Raw genomic sequence first — 22,894 nt, 5'->3', positions numbered from 1 at the left:
ACTTTTAGATGTATAAAAGAGTGAGATAAACAAGTGTAGAAAAGAAATTATAAATGTTGTTGTTTGTTGACTTTTCAATAAAGCATTATGAATAAGATAATTTTAAGAACTAAAAGAGACATATTTGAGTCCGAGAGAGTTCAACTTTATTAGTTGCCTTCATATTAGTAATCATTCGTTATTGTTTATCATGTATTATTATTTAATAATTACTTATCTTTTAAGTAATTAAATTTACAATATATTAGGAATAAATCGTGATTAAGGTTCAAATCATCGAACTATTGATACTATCAAGTCAGGGACCAATATTAAGCAGCTTAAAAATTTCAGTGGCATTGTAATTAGATAATAACAATTTGATGATGTGATACACTGATAGTGCATGACCGTACGCGGTAATCCATCTTAACTTGCGCGGCCCAAAAAAAAATATAAATAAAAATCGTAATCACTTTTCAATTGTCTTGCAAGATTATGATTCATAACAGACGGATATAAGATAAAATTTAAAAGGAATAAAAATAAATTATCAATAAAAAATATATAAATTATATTCAAATTTAAAATTTTTAAGATACAATTATTTTCATCAACTTTTTGATTTATATCTAATTTATGACTTCTTGATAAAAATGACAGTTTCAGGAGGTTCCATGGAAAACAAAGGTATACTTGTAACAAATCATAAGAATTAAATAGGTTTGCCTATATTAGACTGCAAATGATTCGAGTCGAGTTCGAGTATTACTGAGTTCGACTCAAAAAATGTAAAATCGAGTTCGGCTCGAAAAGTATAATCAAGTTTGACTCGATTCGAGAACTCACGAGCTTAAAATTTTCAAATTTGACTCGAACTAAAAAAATTTGAATTCGAAATATTTTTAAACTTAACTCGATTGAAGTTCAAACTCGATATTTGGCGACCCCTTCTTCTCTCCACCCTTTTTGTCGAGCTCTGGATTCCCGCATTGCTGTCAATTTCTTCTGAGCTGCCAGTGCTACTTCAACTTTCTCCATTGCTTCTTCACATGTTTCCATACCTGAACATGCTCTTGTCCGCTTCCTTTTGGTACTGCGATGCTATCTTCTTAGCCTCGAGTAACGTTGCTGACTTTCCAATGCTTCAGCTTCTCTTAGCTTCAGTCCTGTCAAAAGTTCAGCAGAGTTCTTTTCGACGACCTCACTCGTTTCTGGATCATGCTTTGCACAATCTGCAGAGTATTTGAATTCAATCTTCAATACATTAACTGACTGAAACAATATTGTAAATGAGGAAATCACGGTATATAAGGCATAAATCTCTCTCATCTCTTCTGTCACTATTAATGAATGCCTGTTAGGCAGGCAAATATGTGAAGAAAGCTAACTTACGATGGCTCTAAATATTACATGTTTATGCTCAAGCTTAACCAAAAATCATCATTCTTTTCTTTGAATTAAGTTAACTAGTTCCATATTCAAATTAATATACCCATGAAATGAAATCCATTAATTAACGGAATGATAAAGATACTCATATTATCTCATCTTATGTTGGTTTCAATATCGACTTTGTCTTCTTCAAAATATATTCCCTCTCCACTTAACCAATATACATTTCTAAGTTTCAACTTCCAACAATTAGCTGTACGATAACAACCTTAAGAAAATAACGTAAAAAATGTTAAACAGTTATTTTAACCCCAATTTTTTTTTTTGAAGTTTCTAAAATTAGCAAGTGATATTAGTCGATCGAGTATCATTTTCATCAAGCCTTTAATTAATAAGTAGTTGCAAAATGAGTGTGCGAAAGCAAAGCATGTTAGGTGTAGCAGCGGTTGTTATATCTTCATCGTCCTCCATAATCTTCTCGAGGAATATTCTCTCCAAGTCTTCTCCTTCCTTCCATCTTTCACGCACTCTCGCTCCTTCTTCTCCCCGCTTCTCAATCCGATCAATGGCCGATTCTGCTTTCAGGAAAGTTCAGATTCAGAGAGATGACACTGTCAGTTCAACTTCTCCTTTCCTCTTCGTTTTAACAGTTACAAAAATATGAATTCTTTTCTTTTTTGTGATTTTGATTGTTGGGTATTCACCGTCTTTTCTGAAATGTTAGTGATCGAGTTGTATGAGACTTGGGTTAAGAATTTAGTAACTGAAAATGATTTTCTCCCTTTATTGTTTTTTTTAAAAACATGGCTATATTTTAATATAATCATGTTACAATTATCATGGGTTTCCATTTTGTGATGATTTTGATCGTTGGGTTATTTTCTATATTTGCTTGATTCCAAAACAGAATGCATAGTTTTATTTTAATGTTGTCTAATCCTTTTACTAACACCGGTAGTTTTAGTTATTTGTTCAGTTTCAGTCGATAATATCATAGCCAAGTTTGATTTGGTTTATGCAAACTTTTATTTATTTATTTATTTTAAATGCACTTATCAGGCATTTGATGCATATGTGGTTGGCAAAGAAGATGCACCTGGAATTGTTGTTCTTCAGGAGTGGTGGGGTGTGGATTATGAGATCAAAAACCATGCTGTGAAGATTTCTCAACTTGGCTCAGGTTTCAAAGCTCTTATTCCGGAGTATGCATTCATTCTCCAGTTGTTCTTTTATTCTATATATATATATATATATTTTCTTTTCTCGCGATTCTCATAAACTCGGTGTTTACTGCATTTGAATGCTAATTCATTTAAAATTTCTCGACTTGCTTCAGTTTGTATCGAGGAAAGGTTGGTCTGGATGTTGCTGAAGCTCAACACCTAATGGTTGGTCTTGACTGGAAGGGTGCTGTAAAGGATATCCGTGCTTCAGTTAACTGGCTTAAAGCTAATGGCTCAAAGAAGGTATGTTCTGGCTGCTTATCGTCTTTCTTGTCAAAGCCCAATGCTTACTTAAAACATGTTTGATGTTTATACACTTCATTGTATTGTCTGCTCCGCTAACTTATTTGACCGAGATAAGTCGAAACAGATATATGATGCTGATTTATATTTAGTATTCTTCTTTTGTTTGGATGGAACTTGAGAGAATATAAAATAGTTATGGGTTCATACATTTTTCTGAAAGTGATTCAAGAGATATAAATATTGATGCTTCCTTTTTGGTCTTTAAAAAACATTGAATATGGTGGATTGATGTTTTCATATTTTCTGTTTAGCTCAATTATTTCCTTTTCACTTTTGTTAAATCCGACAATAAAAGTACAACAATTTCGTCTCCGATGCGTTAACTTCTCAATCAATCTGTTTTATCAACTTAAATGTAGCGGGACATTAGAATTATTATCTCTGGTTTCTTTATTATTAGAATTATTATTTCTGTGCTGCTTTATTTGAACCAAGTTTTGGGTGAAGTTTAAAACATTGCTCAGTGAGCAATCTCTGATTTAGTTGCATTACAACAGGCTGGAGTGACTGGGTTTTGCATGGGGGGTGCTCTCTCTATTGCAAGTTCTGTTTTAGTTCCTGAAGTCGATGCTGTTGTTGCCTTTTATGGGGTTCCTTCATTTGAACTTGCAGACCCTGCCCAGGCCAAGGCCCCTGTTCAAGCTCATTTTGGAGAACTTGACAACTTTGTTGGGTTTTCAGATGTGGCGGTATGACAAAACTTCCTTGTTTCCTAAGTTTTAAATGTATTCATTCGTTTCCAATCATATCTTGAAATGAGTATTTGAAGTTTCTACATTATAAATGCCTCCTTGCAGGCCACATTTACAGTTAGCTGCAAATCTTTGTAGAAAGGCCAAATACGTTCATGAGAAAATGAAGAGTCGGGATAACCTAGCAATTATTGAGGAAGTTTTTAAAATTGACCAGGGAACCTATCACCGTGGCTTACTTCATTTAGCTTTCGAAAACCTTAGTTACATATAAAACATGGCTAATGGTTGATAGAAAAAATGAAAAATAAAATGGACTTTTTAACCACAGAAATGGTTCATTCTTTAATTTATGTTTGGTTACATATAAACCTTAGTTACTTCATTTGCTGATGTAATGATCAGAGTACTAAGACTTCGTTAGGTCTGTGTTTTTCCCATTTCTATTCTGTTTTACCAAGCATGTGCTGTCTAGTTCGTATGATATTATAAGGTAACTCGTAGAAAATAATGCTTGGTGAACTTTTTTTTCACTTGTCTTTTTGCATATTTTACTTCTAAGGTCCGGATGCAGTGTTTGATTTTCTGCTGTAAAAGTTGAAAAGCAAACGGTCAATGCAATAAAACAATATAGTGATTTCATCGATAGAAGTACCGCTGAAAATTAAGTTTTGAATTGTCGAGTTTTCAGGCTGCAAAGGCGTTGGAGGAAAAACTGAAAGCATCAGGAACTCAATATGAGGTACATATTTATCCACGCAATGCGCATGCGTTCATGAACAGGTCCCCCGAAGGTATAAAGCGGAGGAAGGACATGGCAATGGACGATGAGGATGAAGATGCAGTCCAGCTCGCATGGTCTCGTTCCGAGTCATGGATGGCTCGTTTCTTGTCGTCGTAACTTCATCATGGTGTGCTCTTCTTGTTGATCGAATAAGTACGAAACTGTCTAGAACTAATATAATACCATACGTTGTGAGAGGCTTGTTTGAACGATAACTTTGGAATTCTGGGTTCCTTTGCTAATCTCAACTTTCGGCCTTCTTTTTCGTTCTTCTGATTTGTCATTTGTATAAAGTACTTTTTATACAAAATTACATTAAATACTTACAAAATTATGATCCATGCGTTTGAATTAATAAAAAAACATGGTTATTATAGTGCTTATTATCATTTTATTAATAAAACTATAGAGCAACATATTTTTAATAATTTCATAAATAAAAAAATAATTTTAAGTCTATTATTTTAACTAATCATTTGTTTCTTTCTTTTCTATGATGTTAATTATACATAGGTTAAAATACACAAATGGTCCCCCGACTATAGGATATTGCTTTGTTGAGTCTCATAACTATGAAAAGTTATAAAATAGTTTCTCGACTATAGGGAGTTGCTTTGTTGGGTCCCTCAACTATTAAAAGTTACAAATGGTCACCCGACTATTCATTATGTTCCAAACTCATCATTTTTCATTAAAAAAATTAACGACCGTCTAAATTGGATGTTAACATGCTAACTGAGATATGATAGTCGTTTGAGATTATAAAATCAGATTTTATCATATCTCAATTAGTATGTTAATGTTCAAATTAGATTGTCGTTAATTTTTTAACGGTCAATGACGAGTTTAGAACATAATGAATAATCGGATGACCATTTGTAACTTTTAATAGTCGAGTGACTCAACAAAGTAACTCCTATAGTCAGGAGACCATTTCGTAACTTTTTACAGTCAGGAGACTCAACAAAGTAATATCCTATAGTCTGGATCATTTACGTACTTTACCCTTATATGTAATATATATATATTGTGTACAAAATAACATTTATTTAAAAGATTTTTAATTTTTTTTGATAATGAATATTCAAACGTTCCTATGATGTGCTCAAATTAATGATATTAGAAGATAATAACCATCACAGTATCACCGTATATAGTTTAATTCATGGTATTAATTATATTTAAATTCTCACCACTGCACTACAAAAGCGAACCGGGCCCAACTCTTTTTCCACACTCAGTCGACGCGGTTTCACCAAACTATAAACCGCCACGTCACATCATGTCGGGTCTACTGAAAAGCCTAACACATCCACACCGTTGGATAAAAAATGAATTAAATCAGATCTACAGTGAAACGATGATCAACAGTATCCCTTATCCCCTAATACGCATTACAAACTAAGAATCTCTCTTGGCTCCGTCTTTCCTTCTTAGCAGGTAAGTTATTTGTTTTTCTTTTTGATCTTTACATTATCTTTTCGAAAATCACATTCTATTTGATATTTCCTTTCTAAATTTTGTAGTTTCAGAAATTATTATTGAACTGTCTAGTGTTTCTTCTGTCGGATTGTCTGGAAACTGTGGGAAAGGAGGAATTTTGGCAAAAGATTTTCCATCTTACAATCAACTTTTATTTTGCTCTTACGGAATCTGACACAAATTCGGATTTTATAACTTTAAAAGAAAAAAAAAACTTGTATTTGACTCTCTAGAGTTCGGGGTGTAGGTCGATTTGGGCCAAGGAAAGGGAAAATATTAAATCTTGTTTTTGTTGTTGCTTTTTTTTACTTTGGTTTAGAAGTTTTGAAGTTTATGAATTTTTTAAAACTGTTTTTTTTATTATTATGAAAACTGGCTTTCATTATTTTTAATGAAAACTAGCTTATGTTTAAGATTTAATGGTGCATTTAAACAAACACACACACACGTATATATGAAAGCAAAATTATGTATTTTTTCTCAATGACAAGTTCAATTTTTATTTCTTAAATATTAGGCTTTGCTTTTGCATGCAACCTTGTTATCACTCTTTACTTGCAGAAGCAAAATATAGGCATCAAAGGTAACAATCAAGAGCTATAATGAATCACTTGACCTAAATACTTACTGATGATTGATAGGTAAAGTTCACAAGAACGAATTTAGAGATTGAAAGCTTCATTAAGAAAAATCCCACCTTGTATATGTAACATTGCCACTATATAATTAGGATCAAACATTTAAGGAGTTTAAGAACAAATACTTGGACTCTTACCTAAGAAAAATTTTCTCCACAGCTTAGAATATGATTCATCTTGTTTTGTAGCGTTACCTGGGTTTTTTGAGTTATCTTAAAGTCGAAAATGATTTGATTTTCTGCTTTGCAGCTGTCAAAATGGCTATCGAATTCAAAGGCATTCGTGTTACACTTCTTCTGTTGCTGCTTCTGTCTCCTGTAGTATTTTCTGGGCCAAATGATGGGTTGTTTAGAATTGGATTGAAAAAGAAAAAACTGGAACAAATCAACAGGGTTGCTGGACACTTTGACTTTAAGGAAGGGAAATTGTCAAATGATCTTTTACGGAAGTTTAATCTCCAGGGAAATCCTGGGCTATCTGATGACTTTGAAATTGTTGCTCTCAAGAATTACATGGATGCTCAGTACTTTGGAGAGATTGGTGTCGGCACACCTCCACAGACTTTCACTGTGATATTTGATACAGGAAGTTCCAATCTTTGGGTGCCCTCTTCAAAGTGTTACTTCTCTGTAAGTTTCCAAGCCTCACTTTTCTTCATTTGTATGATTTCTGGCGCAGTGTTTTTTAGCATCTTTACTCTGGAAATTTATGTAGAGCAGTTGACTAGAATATATATGGTTTGTTGGTTTTTGTATTTGGATGCAGATTGCTTGTTATGTTCACTCCAAGTACAAGTCCAGTCAGTCTAGTACCTACCGTAAGAATGGTATGTTTCTATGTTTTGTTAGGACTGCAAATAGAGATTATCTGAGATATCCGTACCCAAATCTATTATTCGTTCATTTAAATTTTTATAGAGTTGTTATGCTTACCGAACTTAAACATTTGAGATTGAATTTGGTTATATAAGAAAACCTCTAGTCGTGCTCAAGTAATATATTAAATCAGTGAAGGTGAACATAATTTCTGATTTAGAAGTTTTATCCCGTTTTCTTTCTCTAATTTAATAGAACGTTTCTGAGCTTGTGTATGAGTTCAAATATGAACTGGTTAATCATAATTAAGAATATTAAACCTTGCTAAAAAAACTCTTCCAGATTTGAGTATCTGTTAAGAGTCGGAAGATTTATGCAAAATTGCAAATATTAGAATTATCAAATATTATAATTGTAAGAGTTATTATAATTAACCTGTTAAATGTTGCAATATTTCTAATTCAGCTAGAGCTTTTAGGATTTGGTTTCATGCTTAAGCTTAATAAGGACAGCAGTTCGGATTAAACTTAAAAAACAGTCATAAATTTGATTTAGTAAAATGACATTAAAAGTGTTCAAGTCCACTTGTAACCGTATATTGTATGTGATATTGATTCTTATGCACATAATATCAACTTTAGAGATGATCCTTTTCTCATGATTAAGTCGTGTTCCATAATAATAAAATGGAGTCACAGCTAAAAGAACCCTGCAAGCTGAGTTCCAAAATCATGTGCTTGAATATAATTTTCAGTCTGTCCTTAACCATTATGTAGGCCATCTTTTATGTTAAATCAAGTTAAATAAAAATCAGAAACAAAGTTTTTGTATCCTCGATAGTCAATCCCTGAGCCATCTAACTCATATTAACTCTTAAATTGATGCAGGGACATCTGCTGAGATCCATTATGGAACTGGAGCCATTTCAGGTTTCTTTAGCCAGGATTCTGTCAAAGTTGGTGATCTTGTTGTGAAGAATCAGGTAGCGCAAGTGCTGTTTCACTATTGTAGTATGTAGTTCTGTTAGTGCATGACAGCTTAGGACTCTAGGGTTTATGGTAACTAGAATCTGAAGCTCTTAGGAGAATATTGGCAAATTGAACAAAGAAAAGATAAACTAAGCTTAACACCTAGGATTCTTTGATTGCATCACTGATCACACAACCAAGAAGAAAATAAACCGAAGCATCACACTTAGGGTCCCTAACGTATGCATTATGTCTATAAAATATTATAATTAACCTCATGAATACAGCTTGATTAACAAAATAAAATCTTAAGTAGTCAAAGCCCCCAAATAACTTTATAACTATTTTGCATCATTTTCCCCTTGTTGGAGAAAACTCGACTTTGGGTTTTGAAGTGGTCTGTATCTCAGTCCCGGACACACTAAGGGTAATAAACTCAATAGAACCATAGTTTTAGAATCTGATTTAAAAACAATAAAATCGTTTTGATCTTTACTGAGCAACACCTACAGGAATTTTTCCTTTGATTGGAGCATCACACGTTCAATTCTGATATTTGCCATTCCAACATGTGTAATCGGAACCTCTTCAGGTTTAAAACATTGTTGCTTCAATTCTCCAAGTTGACACTTCGCTCCCCCTCCTCAATGCTTGATTCTAATGCCATCTTGCATTTCTTCCTCAAGACTACAAATATGCTAAAAAATAAAATAAAAAACTCGATGGTGTCCAACAAAGCAAACAACAATTATTTAAATAGGGAAATTTATAACGGATTCCTAAGCAAAATGGATACCAAAGTGGAGAATGTGCGGGAAAACATGCTGCATGTGAAACTATTGGGGAAATGCTGTGATATTAGGGATGAAAAAAATGACTCGACATGGTTAAGTGGCTATTGCTCTATTTATTGGGGTAATCTTGTTACATGTAGCAGAAAAAAAGTAGTATGTGGTTTCAAGTAGTGCAGAGGTTGAGTATTGAGCACTTGATCCAGGAATTTGTGAAGGAATGTGGATTCAGAGATGGTTAAAGGAATTAAAGGTTAACTGTAAGGATTATTTCAAGGTGCAAAGTGACAATCAATCAACCAGAAGTATTGTAAAAAATCCTGTTTATCATGACATGACAAAGCATGTGGAGATCAACATACATTTTATTTTAGAGAAAGTTAACAATGGGATTGTTGAACGTAGCTACATTTCTACTCAACTGCAGCTTGCGGGCATTCTTACCAAACCCCTTCCAAAAACTAGCTTTGATGGATTCAAGTCCAAACTGAGGTTGTAACATATACATCCTAGCTTGAGGCAGAGTGTAGAAAGCTGCTGAAATTAAGAGATTCTTAGAGGTCTAATCTTATTTGTAATTTTATCATTATTTTATGATTAATCTTTATCTTCTTAGGAGATAAATAAGTTTTAGGAGACAAAAGTTTAGGAAGAAGAGAAACATGGTAAGACTAACTTGTAACTCACAACCTATTAAAACAAGTCGTGTTCTTCTGTTTTAATAAGATATATGATCAAGAGAACTTTTTTTTCTTTATTCTCGATATCTCAGAGCAAGAGGAGATGAATAAATTAAAAACAAGAGCTTTATTTGCTGAGTGCAAGAATCTAAACACTCAAATATCTGTGCATGTGGAGAGGACAAGACTCCAATATGCTGAAAAGTAAGACTCGATAACTCCTAACGAAGAGAAAACCAATTACTTAAATAGTGAAATTTATAACAGATCCCTAGGACTTGCAAAATAGATAATAAGCAGATAATGTGAAGGACAACATGCTGCATGTGAGAAACTGTTGGGAAATGCTGTGACTGTGAGATCCTCAAGGTTGTGGAAAACACATTAACCAGCTGTCTTCTTCCATGCTCATGTGTTGTTCACGTGCTTCTTTTGACTTTGATTTCTTTCTAAAATAAGTCTTTACAGAGGTGTTGTATCGATTTTCAGTAATTTTCAACAAGTTAGAAGAAAAGCGTAGACTGCTTTAATATTTTTCATCCAATTTTATCCCTCAAAACAGCCTTAAATTGTGTTGCTGCTAGGTTATCATTTTCCACAAGTTGATTTTGAATTATTCTCATAGATTTAGATCTACGCAAATGTTCTGCTATTGGCATCATTGCTTGCTTAAATCTAAGGTGTTCATGTAAATATAATTTGAAGGCAAATACTTTTCTTTGAATTTGGTTTTCATCTCATTCCATGCTCTAAGTTGTGGCTGTCCGAACCTTTGTTATGTTTCTTTCAACACCATGCCACCATGTATCTGCCAACCAACAAGCTTTATCTTTGCAAATTGAATCAATTGAAGTTCTAACACATTGTGTCAATCAAAACACTCTTCAACAGGCTTTTATTGAGGCAACCAGAGAGCCTGGTATCACATTCTTGGCTGCCAAGTTCGATGGAATATTTGGCCTTGGATTTCATGAAATCTCAGTTGGGGGTGCTATACCAGTCTGGTAAACCTTTTGTCTATTCCACCAACATACTAGTAATTGCTTCATTGTAATTTAAAATTCACAGATAACTTCTGCAGATTGTGCAAAGTTACTAATAACAACTTGTATATGGTGCTGAGACACACAATTCATGTAGGTACAATATGGTTAGCCAAGCCCTTGTTAAGGAACCAGTTTTTTCGTTTTGGTTGAACCGTGATATTAAAGGTGAAGAAGGAGGAGAAATTGTGTTTGGCGGGGTTGATTCTAATCATTATAAAGGGAAGCACACATATGTTCCAGTGACTCAGAAAGGCTATTGGCAGGTTGAAGATGCAATTGATTACGCCACTTGTTTCTAGAATCTACTAGACAATTTCATTTCTGTTCTGATTTGTTTCTGTTTTACCTATTTGCAGTTTGATATGGGTGATGTTCTAGTTGGAGGTGAAACAACGGGTAACCAAACATATCTTGTTTCAAAATCAAATGCTTTTTATATGGGAAAATAAATTAATTTGGCTGGTTTTAGTATTTTGTTGCCTGGTATTGAGATGTGCATACCTGTTTTCAGGATTCTGTTCCAGTGGCTGTGCAGCAATTGCTGATTCTGGAACTTCTATGTTGGCTGGCCCTACGGTAATTTTTCATTTTTCCCCCAATATTTATAATGATTTTCTTGTAATTCAGGGGAGATCCTAAAGTAAATTGAGTATATGAAATCAGATATAATCGATAGCAGCACACTCCTGAAAAATATATACATTGTATAATTTTTATGTAGGTGGGTAAATTGACGGGTTGGGGTCATTTTGGGTTTGACAGAGTTATTTTAGGTCCAAGCTGTGGGGTTTTAACGTTAAATAAAAAAATTTAAGTTCAGGTTGAAATGGAGTCTTTTTGGGTTTGACAGGTTTGAGTTTACTTTTTCTGGTCAAACTGGATTTGTGTTAGGGTTCCTGTATGTTTCCTTTCTAAAGCAGTATTATAATGATTTTAAAAGGCTTTGCTCAAGTAATGTACGAGTTACAGGGGCTCCATACCTTTATGATTTAGAGTTGCCAATACTTCTGTGCTATGTTCCCCTGACTCACCATTTTGCTTGAAGTTACTATGTGACCCATATTTTTGAATGGGTATGGGAATATTGTCGTGTTAGGACCTTCTAAATTCATGGTAAAATTTCAAAAAAATTGCACATACCACCCATGTCAGATACATACACTTATCCAACACTTAGCATCCAAAAGTAACATAGCTTCTATGCATTTTGAATTTCCAGCATTATCGTTTTCCTCTCTCTTTTGAATGTAGATGCATTGCATGTTTTCAAAGCTTCAGACAATGGTTTTTTTCTGGCTAAAAAGTGATGTAATTCTCATCAATGTTTACTGTCTTGCAATCAGGGACGGAGCTACATTAATACTGGGAGGGGCTGTAGCCCCCCCCCCCCACACACACATCCCGCAAAGAAAAAAATTTACATTTAATATATATATTTAATTTTAATATTTATGGGATAATTATAAAGTTCCCCCCCCCCCACTTTCAAAAAAGTTATACTTTGCCCCTCCTGAACTAGGATCCTAACTCGGTCCCTGTTATTTGTTTTAAATTAATCTTTTGTTGCTTGGAGTGGCTGCCTCAATATAATTTCGCTGTTTTATTGTTCTAGAACTATAGCAGATTTTAAATATAACTGACCCTTATTCCCATATGTAATGGGGTAAGGGGAGGTAGGATAGTAGGCTGCCCCCAACGCCAGGTTGAGAGCTGCTTCCGTGAGAGACCTCTGAATTATGAATTGCCCACCGTGGGATTCGACCACAAGGTTAAGAGCCTTGTGCTCTACCAACTGAGCTGGATAGCAGATTTTAAATGATAATATCAAATCATTTCCATGTTTTCAGACAATCATTACTCAAATTAATCATGCCATTGGTGCTGCTGGTGTTATTAGCCAAGAATGCAAGACAATGGTTTCAGAATACGGAAAAACCTTACTGGAAATTCTGGTGTCTGAGGTCAGTTGTTACTCATTTCTCTCGCCTCTGCTTTTCTCAGTTTTCCTCTTGAAGAGAAATGAAACCTTTGAGATTGAGTTAATTAAACTGCTACGAAACCAGATATATTCTGTAGATCAACTTTGTTCTTTTCTGGTTCTGTACCCAGAAACTCCTTGCAAGACACTGATAAGCTCTTTGATTATTCTTTATTTATAGACACAACCACAAAAAATCTGTTCTCAAATTGGTCTCTGTACCTTTGATGGGACTCGAGGTGTCAGGTCAGAATCAATCCATTTCTTGTTGTCACTACAGTTATATAATATGCTAGAACTGCAAAATATTTCTTCTGGTATCTATAATTTCATCAATTATTATCTGTACACAGTGCACGGATTGAGAGTGTAGCAGATGAGAGCTCAGGCAAATCATCTGATGGTGTGCATGATGCTATGTGTACTGCTTGTGAGATGGCTGTGATCTGGATGCAAAATCAGCTTAGAAGAAACAAGACAGAAGAACAGATCTTGGATTATGTGAATGATGTGAGTTATTTCTTCTACATCTTGGACAACTAGCTCATGCCATGCTTATATTTCTTCTTTCATAAATGCAGCTTTGTGAAAGGCTGCCCAGTCCAAATGGAGAATCAGCAGTTGATTGTCGCATTCTTTCTTCCATGCCTAGTGTTTCATTTACTATTGGTGGTAAAGTATTTGACCTTGCACCTGAAGAGGTATGTTGTTTTTACTCTTCTAGAGTTGTTATGGTTTCAAATGGCCGATTACTTTTGGCTTCTCGAGTTAGAAAATCCAGCTCGCTGTATCCCGACACCATACCCAACCCTATAGTCAAATCTGGTTGATTTTCTGGTCAGTAGGGTTGACTTCTAGATTGGTTAACACTGCCAGTACATTACCCCCCCCAAAAAAAAATCAGAATCCTTTTCATGGTTTTGGTTAAGACCAACCAGTTCTTGTAGTTGTAACAACTAACAACATTTATTGCAATTGATTACCTAATTTGGTCTCAAGTTCTACAAGACTTGCGGCCATTCGGGATTCAACTTCTACCATTCTTGCTTCGACTTCTTTCTAACAATGGAATTTTCCATGGTGTTTGGCTTTGATGCCAAGTTACATTCACGAGTTAAGGATTGAGTCATTGGCCGATTCATAGGAAAATCTGCTTCGATGGAGGGGGCTTTCCCCTTGTTTTGGTTCTTGCCACGAGAGTAACCTATGATGAATTCTTGCTACTCATCAAGGGAGTTCCTAACCTTACAACACCTGTAGCAGCTTTCCTCTAAAACATACAAACCAACTAAAACATTGTTTACAATCACCCAATTCCCTCCTTTGCTAGCTTGTCAGCCTCACAATTACAACACCTAGGAATCCACCTGACAATAACCTGTTTAACAGAACCATAATACACAATTTCCTTAACAAAATTTGACATAAAAATAGGAACTGAAGCTTGATCTTGGATCCAATCCACTGCTAGCTTTGAATCACTTTCAATAATTGGCCTACCCTTCGAAACCCATTCTGATGAAACAAAGATGTCAATGCCTTTTTTGGTAGCTTTCAGTTCTGCTAGAATGGGATGAGTAGGACCAACATTTTCTGAAAATGAAATAAGTGTAACCTGATTCCAATCTCTGAGAAATTCCCCTATTCCAGCAATCATCCCAACACTACTAACAGCCCCATCCACATTCATCTTAAAAAAATCCACTGGAGGAGGAATCCAGCTGTACACAATCCTGTTTACTTCCTTAAAAGCAGTTAAATTGTCAGCCAAAGAAGGATCACCAATTAAAGAATCCACTTGAATGGAGATAAGGGGATACTTTGCTATAAACCATTTGGCTAACCTTAAACGAACAGTGAAAAACAATGATATTCTGTCCAACTTTCCTTTTTCAAAGATGATCTCATTTCTTATCTTCCAGATTGACCAAAAGACTACCCCCGGAATAAACTTCCACATAGCAGATATACTCCTTTTTCAAAAACGAACAGTTCTTGCTCCTAAAATTGTGCTTTCTGTCCGTTTTTCATTTGTTTTTTCTTTCTTGAAGCTTTGCTTCATCTGATTTTGGAATATATATACATATTCATATGTATGCTTGTGTATATTGTTCTTCGCAACTTTTTGTTTTTTAATACATTATTATCCGAGACCAAGATTTGACATTGCCATGATATAGTACGGAAATAACTACCAAAAATATTTCCTACACTATTTCAGCCAACTTTTCATGAAATATCTACCTGATTAATTTGAAATTATCCCATAATCTATCATGCCCAACTTACAAGAATATCAAAATATGTTCTATACAGCCCATTGGTGAGTATATGAGTGATTTGTTATTTTGAGTGAAGGGCATGTGCACTTGGCCTTCCTCGACCTTATCCTTGATGAAGTGTCTATCAACCTCAACATGTTTAGTTTTGTCATGTTGAATCGGGTTATGAGCAATACTAATAATGGTAGCTTTGTTGTCATAGTACAACTTCATTGGTGAAGTAATCAATTGCCTTACTTATTCCATAATAGGATTCGGCAAATGATGAATGTATCAGTACTTAGAATTACGAAAAGCTCTGCATGTTCTATTGTTTCCTTCTCTAATTAAGCTAATGTCTGCTGTCTCTTTAATCTCTATATCGTGGTGGTCTTCTGCATCAGTACGTTCTTAAAGTGGGAGAGGGAGCTGTAGCTCAATGCATTAGCGGATTTACTGCTTTGGACGTTCCACCACCTCGTGGACCTCTCTGGTACTCATTTTTTTTTCATTTTATTATTGCCGTCGTCCCTAATGAACCATCTTCTTAGGCAAAAACCTATTGATTGTTGATCTCTTACTCTGGTTTCCAGTAACATGGAAAGAGTAAAAGTTTTGTAGAAATGAGGTTTGATGGTGGTTTTGGTTAAAACAGGATCTTGGGAGATGTTTTTATGGGTCGCTATCACACTGTCTTCAACTACGAGAAACTCACAGTTGGGTTTGCCGAAGCTGCTTAAATATATTATGTATGAAACTTGCAGCATGTGGTTTGAATATATTATGTTATAAACTTGGAACATTTTAAATGTGGACTAGGTGTGAACTTGTATTGTGAATACTCTTCATCAATATTGGGTGGGTGACTTTGTCTATTTTACTGATAGTGTCCATCTTGAAATTTTATTTTTGTCCAGTAAAATTTTACGTTATCAACGAATGTGTGTCAACTCTCAAAAATATTTGCGAATCTCCACCGATTGAGATGCATCTTGAGCAGCATTAAGTTCTCCTTTTAACTTTTGTCCTAGATATAACAGCAGATTTGATCCTCTCATTTATAAACATGTCGCCTAAATTCATTATGATTGACAAGTGGAACATAAAATAACAAAGCTAAAGAAGCTCGGAATTTCATTTTTGACAGAGGAAGAAACTCCAACATATTTAAACATGAAATATTAACCGGTGCTTGTGGCCTACAGGGATTTATATTTGGCAGGCTTCAAAACTCTGTGAACCTTGATACATGGTTGGACCTTATTAATCTTCACCTCTCAACAATTGATTGGTGCGGTGAGCATGGATCGAACACGCCACCTTCAGATCTTTCAACCTTCAGTTTTTATAAACCAAAAACCTTCATATCTTCAAACTTCTAAAACTCTCAAGCTTACAAACCATAAATATCCCTGAGGCTACTGAAACCCCTTCGAAGCCATCTCTCTTCTATCTCAGACCATCCTCTACGGTTGTTGATCACTTCACCTGTCAATAGACCCCAATCAGACCACCAATTTATCCCCCTCACGAAAGATAATAGGGTCCCTAAGAGACTCAAATAAACCTCAAAACATGCCAACAGAATCAATGGGAACAGCACATAAGCATGAAAAACAAAAGAAGCATCTGAACAAAGCATATAGATTTACTTAGAGAAAAAAAGAGGAACATATTGAAGTTGTTGGATAGTCCAAATCCTTATAGATTATATGCCTTACTATCTAGTAATCTAGTATATAAGGTGGTGATCAAGCCAAGTGTGCTATCAAAGAAAACAGTTGAGAGAACCACATATGACTTCGTTTTATAATTTCCGATTCTTCCAACAAATAGATATATTATATTGTATTTATCCTAGATTTATATATTAAAAAAACACATTTTTTACAAAATATTTATTTGACTTTCATTTTGCTTTCCTTTAAAATTCCGTGAATTTTGGAATGCCAATGTGTTGGATCTAAACCAATAATTGTGCATAAAGAAAGATACAAATAGAAGCAAACGATAATAATGTCCCGACATGAATAAAATAGGGGAAAAAATAAAAACAAAGGCCTACACTTAATCTGAATGCTATTCGTCCCCATCTCATTCATGTTTTATAAACTATCTTTGCACCTAAATAACAGTTACCTTGAGAATATCCGCAACAGTAGCTTCAATCTTTCTCTTTTCCAATCTTCATTTGACCAATGTTTTGTTTTCGTTTTTGCCCTTCTAACATGTACAGATCCATCGTTTTCCTTTCATCTTCACTGTTTTTCAGCGATTTCTTTCACGTTCATGCTTCCCAATCCGATCACGGAACCGCCAAGTTCAAGCTAATCCACAGGAATTCACCTGAGCTACGACATTTCCGTGGAACGAGCCTCGGACCACCAAGCAATTCAAGGGAACGTATGAAACAGTTGATGCGTAGTGACCATGCTCGACTGCAGATGATTACGCAAAGGCTGATCCCGAGAAGGAAGACTGTCCAGGTCGAGGTGGAGACGAGCAGCAATATGGTCGAGCTCCCGATTCGATCGGCAGCAGATATCGGGACCGGACAGTACTTCGTTTCGTTCCGGGTGGGTAGCCCGCCGAGGAAGTTCATAATGATAATCGATACGGGAAGCAGTCTTACATGGATGAAATGAAAATATAAGTGCAGGGATTGTTTCAAAGATAGGGTTAGCCTTCATGAAAGGATATTTAATGCTAAAGCATCACGTTCGTTGCATCCCATTTCATGCTCCTCTGATATTTGCAAGCAGGACCTTGCTCGATCTTTCTCTTTGCAACATTGTCTTCGCCCCTCCGCTCCTTGTTCCTATAAATACAGGTACATCTTTTTACTTCACATTTCCCTGTTCTATATTGTAAAGCCTCTTGCTTGGTTGGGGTGAATATTCGATAGAGTTGAGTTAAAAGATTTCGAGTTAACGAGTATTATTTTATAACTCAAATTTTATTTAAATTTTTTTGAATCAAGTCAAGTTGTTCTAATTTATATTTAAATTTTAGGCATAATGCCAAAATTGACCCCTAATATTTACCAAAATGGTCATTTTGGTCCATATTATTTTTTGAAACATTTTGTCCTAACGTTTTATTTTAGGGCAAAATGGCCCCTAATATTTGACTGAATAATTACTTTGATCCTTAATCTTTTTTAGAGCATTTTGGCCCCTCAACGTTTCATTTTAAGATAAAAGGGCCCATATTTTTTGGAGCGTTAATAGTTTGTTAACTAATAGTTTTCATCTACAAATGTGTCTTTTTGCTCTAAAATAAAATGTTAGGGTCAAAATGCTTTAAAAAATAAATAGGGATCAAAATGATCATTTTGATAAACGTTTTGGGCTAATTTTGGTATTATACCTAAATTTAATTGTAAATATTTATAATGTTATGGTACTATATATTAGATTCCAATTTAAATAGTTTTCTATAATCTTATGCAATACACATATATTTCTTTATTTTTTTCATATGCATTATATATATATATATATATATATAATGTAGAGTTGAGGAACTCGACTCGAACTTAAGAATCAATCCATTACTCACTATAAAATCTGAGTTATTCAAATTATATTTTATAACTCTACTAAAATTTAAAGAAAAAAATCGAGTTGAGTCAAAAAAAAATGTATTCTTTTAACATCAAGTCGACGTTCTAGGTACTAGGACGGCACCGCGGTGCACGGATTCTTCGGCAACGATACGGCCATAGTACGCCTCACAAATGGGCGAAAAGTTAAAGTGCCGAGAGTGATTATCGGGTGTAGCGAGATCATACAGGGAGAGTTCCACGACATCGATGGTGTAATGCGGTTAGGTTTTGAATGGCATTCATTTGCAGTGAAAGCAGCTAAGAAATTCGGGTACAAGGTCTCCTATTGCTTGGTCGATCATCTGAGCCCCAGCAACCTCGCCAACTTCCTCGTTTTCGGCGAAGTCAATGATCCCACTACGCCCAAAATGCAGTACACGGACTTGTTCCTGGGGATAGTGAATCCATTTTACGCCGTAAACATCTCCGGAATCTCCATCAACGGTGTATTGCTCGATATCCCACCCAATGTTTGGGATGTTAGGAACGGCGGCGGCGTTATTGTGGACTCCGGTTTCAGTTTAACTCAGCTCGTGAAACCCGTGTTCGACCGAGTCGTCGCCGCTTTCGAGGCTCCCATTAGCAAATTCAAGAAAGTGTCTCAAAACTCGGAGGCGCATGACCCGGATATTTGTTTCGATGATACGGGGTACAAGGAGTCGATGATGACTGGAGATCCATTTCGCCGGTGGAACTAAGTGTTGGTAAAATAGACTGCTGCAAAACGAGATTGTTAGCACTGACAGGAAAGATAAACAATAATGTAAAAGGGACAGATTCGTAAACCGTGTCGTGGTAGAACCTCTGCCTTAGAAACGAATTCGCCCCGATGTGTGTAATCGCTACAGTAGGCGGACCGTCCCCCGAGGTTAACACGGTCGCTCCGAATTTCGTACACCCGAAACCGGAGTGGACTGCTGATGGTATTGCACTTCAACAATTACAGAAAACACTTTGAGAGTGAATTGTGAATGTTAAGAGTATATATTGAGAAGCTCAATTCAGCTCTCTATTTATAGGCTAGAAGTAAGGGTAAATTCGTCCAACAAGAAAATCAAATTAAATTTGATTTTAATTATGAATTTAAACCCTTTTGTAACTCCTCTTGATGAATCTGGCTCAAAAAAAAGTCCATGTTCGTTGCATAAAAATTAAACAGTTATATCTCCTGAAATTAAATCAGATAACTCCTGTAACTCCTGATATTAACAGTTTGTCTCTCCCATGAACAAAGCTTGAAATCAGTCCAGATACATTTTAAATTCTGATTTAATTTAGGAAAATAACAGTTTAATTTATTTAATTTCAGACAACTAATAATCAATTGTTATCATCTGAAATATTCAAACTTTAACAGTCTCAGTAGCCTATAAATATCAGATGAATCTTTCACATTTTTCATTTAATCTTTCAGAGAAAAATTCCTTACAAATTTTCTCTAAAAAGATAGTATCCATGTGGACGTGTCAAATACACGTATTACCACGCCTTGTTCTCTATCACTCAACAAGGGAATGGAGAATGTAAACCTTAAATACCATTCCCACTAGTATTTCCAACTCTATGTGGGATTGAGCATTACCAACATTCCCCCACTAATGCGAAAGAAATCTTCTGAAACTCGAGAACAAGCTTTCCCGAAGAGCAATAGCGAGATTAGTTGCTTAAGCACTAGTGAACGTATCTGGAACTAGTACATAGTGATGATGAGCAATCCTTCTCTTAGATAAGTGAAACTAGTCTGGAACTTTCTAAGATCAGGGTAAACTCATAACACACAACTAACCCCTTCATCCACCTGAGTCCTCGATGTGTAAGATATATATATACAAAAGTATATATTTGGCCATCTTACCTCAGGATTCTAGTAAGTGTGCTAGAAAATAGCCCAACATTTTTCATAGAAGGCGGCTAACCCTTCTCACTTACATAGGTTATTTCATCAAGTTTATCTCAACATAAACCACCCTTTAAAAAGGAATATGAAATAATTAAGAGCTTTTATAATAGCTCAACCTCACAAAGGGTATGGTGACTTTTTTCAAGTTCATTATAAATGAACCACCCAAACTCTGGGCTAAGAAGTCATTAAGAATAAATATTCAACCTCATTTATCGATAAATTCAATAAGTCCTTCTCACTAGAACCGTCCAAATACTTGGATTTGAATTTATTAAGAGTTTAACAAACTCAACCTTTCTGTCGGTAAGTTCATCATTTCCTACCCACTCACTCTGGGTTATGAACTTATTAAGAATAGATATTCAGCCAAAATCGGTAAATTCATCAAGTCTTTCTCACTAAGACCATCCAAAGCCTGGGCTATGAATTTATTAAGAGCAATTAAGCTCATCCTGGGCATGCACATTATTCATCATAGGGATAGGCAGTAGGAATACGCACTATGAGTCTTTCCATGGTTTCGTTTGACCACATGGAACTTAGATAACTAAGTTGGGTATCCACCATGAATTCCTCAACCAATGGGCTTTAGACCCATCCCCCTCGACGAATCTAGGACCAACTTCCGACTTAACCCTTTGGTAAGTGGATCTGCTAGGTTCCTTTCCGACTTCACATACTCTAAAGAGAGCACTCCATTCTTTATCAAGTGTCTAACTGATTCATGTCTTATGCGAATGTGTCTTTTCTTACCATTGTAAGCTTGGTTCTTAGCCACATATATCGCAGCTTGTGAATCACACAACAATGAAACTGGAGGAGTCGGTCTTCCCCACAACGGAATATCTGCTAACAAGCTTCTGAGCCACTCGGCTTCTTGCCCAGCTAGGTCAAGAGCTATAAACTCTGACTCCATGGTAGAACGAGCAATACAAGTCTGCTTTGATGATTTCCACGAGATCGCTGCTCCACCCAAAGTAAAAACATACCCGCTCGTAGAGCTTACCTCATCATTATCAGAAACCCAGTTGGCATCACAATATCCTTCCAGTACCGCAGGAAAGCCAACAAACTCAAGTTTCCAATCCACAGTACCCTTAAGATACTTCAGTAAGCGTTTAAGCGCAATCCAGTGCTCACCACTCGGATTATGAGTATATCTACTTAGTCTACTCACAGCATAAGCAATATCAGGCCGAGTATAGTTCATTAAGAACATTAAACTTCCGATTAATTTAACATATTCAGTTTGGGAAGCACTACTTCCTTTATTCTTAACTAGATGTATGCTAGGGTCATAAGGAGTTCGAACAGGGACGACATCAAAACTGTCAAATTTATTTAGCACTTTCTCTATATAATGTGCTTGACATAAAGAAAATCCCTTCTCAGTTTTGGTAACTTTGACTCCTAAGATTACATCAACTTCTCCCAGATCCATCATCTCAAATTTAGTGGATAAGAAACCGTTTGTTTTGTTAATGGACTCAATGTTAGAACTGAAAATCAACATGTCATCAACATACAAAACTTATGATGACGCAATCAGTATCAAACATCCTCGAATACACGCAAGCATCCGAACCATTCACTACAAAACCAAAACTAAGTATAGTTTTATGAAATTTCTTGTACCATTGTTCTCATATAGATCTCCTCATCTAGATCTCCTTTCAAAAATGCAGTCTTAACATCTATTTGATGTACTCGCAACTTATGAATGGAGACTAGTGCAAATAATGCACAGATCATTGAGATGTTCATAACAGGAGAGTAAGAATCAATGTAGTCTAAAACAAACTTTTGAGTGAACCCTTTGACAACTAGCCTTGCCTTATACCACTGGATCAAACCATCTGGTCTCATTTTCTTCCGGAAGATTCATTTGTTACAGATTGGTTTAAATCCTCTAGGCAAGTAAACTAATTCTCAAGTATGATTAGACATTATCGATTCTAGTTCATCATTAATAGCGCTTTTCTAGAACTAGTATCGATAGATCTTATAGCCTTTTAGGATCCTCTTATAATATTTAAGCTATATGATCAAAAAAAAATCTAAATCATTTATCTCAGAAATAAAGGAAGTGATAAAATTTGGTCCAAATAGCCTTTTACTTCTTCTAGTCTCGAAATCAATTTCTTGAGAAAACCTAGCAGGAATACTAAAAGAAGTTGATAGAATATTTTTTATTTAAGTTTATGCATTTAATCTAGATTTTAAGACACCCCCACATTTCTAACATTTTAGGATATCCATAAGTGTCTTGTAAAACGTGTAAACAAATACTCAATCATACTAGAGTAAAGTTTGTTATGAGTTTTAGCCATAAAACTATATTTTAAC

General features: G+C 35.3%; 2 protein-coding genes across 2 annotated transcripts; both read left to right on the top strand.

Annotated features, from left to right (window-relative positions):
- Window positions 1-1,762: 1,762 nt before the first annotated feature.
- LOC120189952 (protein usf-like) lies at window positions 1,763-4,570 on the top strand. Its single transcript, XM_039193087.1, has 5 exons — window positions 1,763-1,987; window positions 2,434-2,576; window positions 2,711-2,840; window positions 3,401-3,592; window positions 4,287-4,570. The coding sequence occupies exons 1-5, from the start codon at window positions 1,781-1,783 to the stop codon at window positions 4,494-4,496; spliced, it is 882 nt and encodes a 293-aa protein (XP_039049018.1). The 5' UTR covers window positions 1,763-1,780; the 3' UTR covers window positions 4,497-4,570.
- Window positions 4,571-6,721: 2,151 nt separating this feature from the next.
- Window positions 6,722-15,911, top strand: LOC120189950 (aspartic proteinase A1-like). The gene is made up of 13 exons (XM_039193086.1): window positions 6,722-7,128; window positions 7,265-7,325; window positions 8,202-8,296; window positions 10,645-10,757; window positions 10,894-11,062; window positions 11,156-11,195; window positions 11,311-11,375; window positions 12,647-12,760; window positions 12,959-13,023; window positions 13,131-13,287; window positions 13,359-13,478; window positions 15,443-15,531; window positions 15,694-15,911. The coding sequence occupies exons 1-13, from the start codon at window positions 6,757-6,759 to the stop codon at window positions 15,776-15,778; spliced, it is 1,545 nt and encodes a 514-aa protein (XP_039049017.1). The 5' UTR covers window positions 6,722-6,756; the 3' UTR covers window positions 15,779-15,911.
- The last annotated feature ends 6,983 nt before the right edge of the window (window positions 15,912-22,894 follow it).

Source organism: Hibiscus syriacus, unplaced genomic scaffold, assembly GCF_006381635.1.
Source record: "Hibiscus syriacus cultivar Baekdansim isolate YM2019G1 unplaced genomic scaffold, ASM638163v2 tig00116962_pilon, whole genome shotgun sequence".
In the NCBI taxonomy this organism is placed as follows: Eukaryota; Viridiplantae; Streptophyta; class Magnoliopsida; order Malvales; family Malvaceae; genus Hibiscus; species Hibiscus syriacus.
This window is presented reverse-complemented; position numbering and strand designations above follow the sequence as displayed.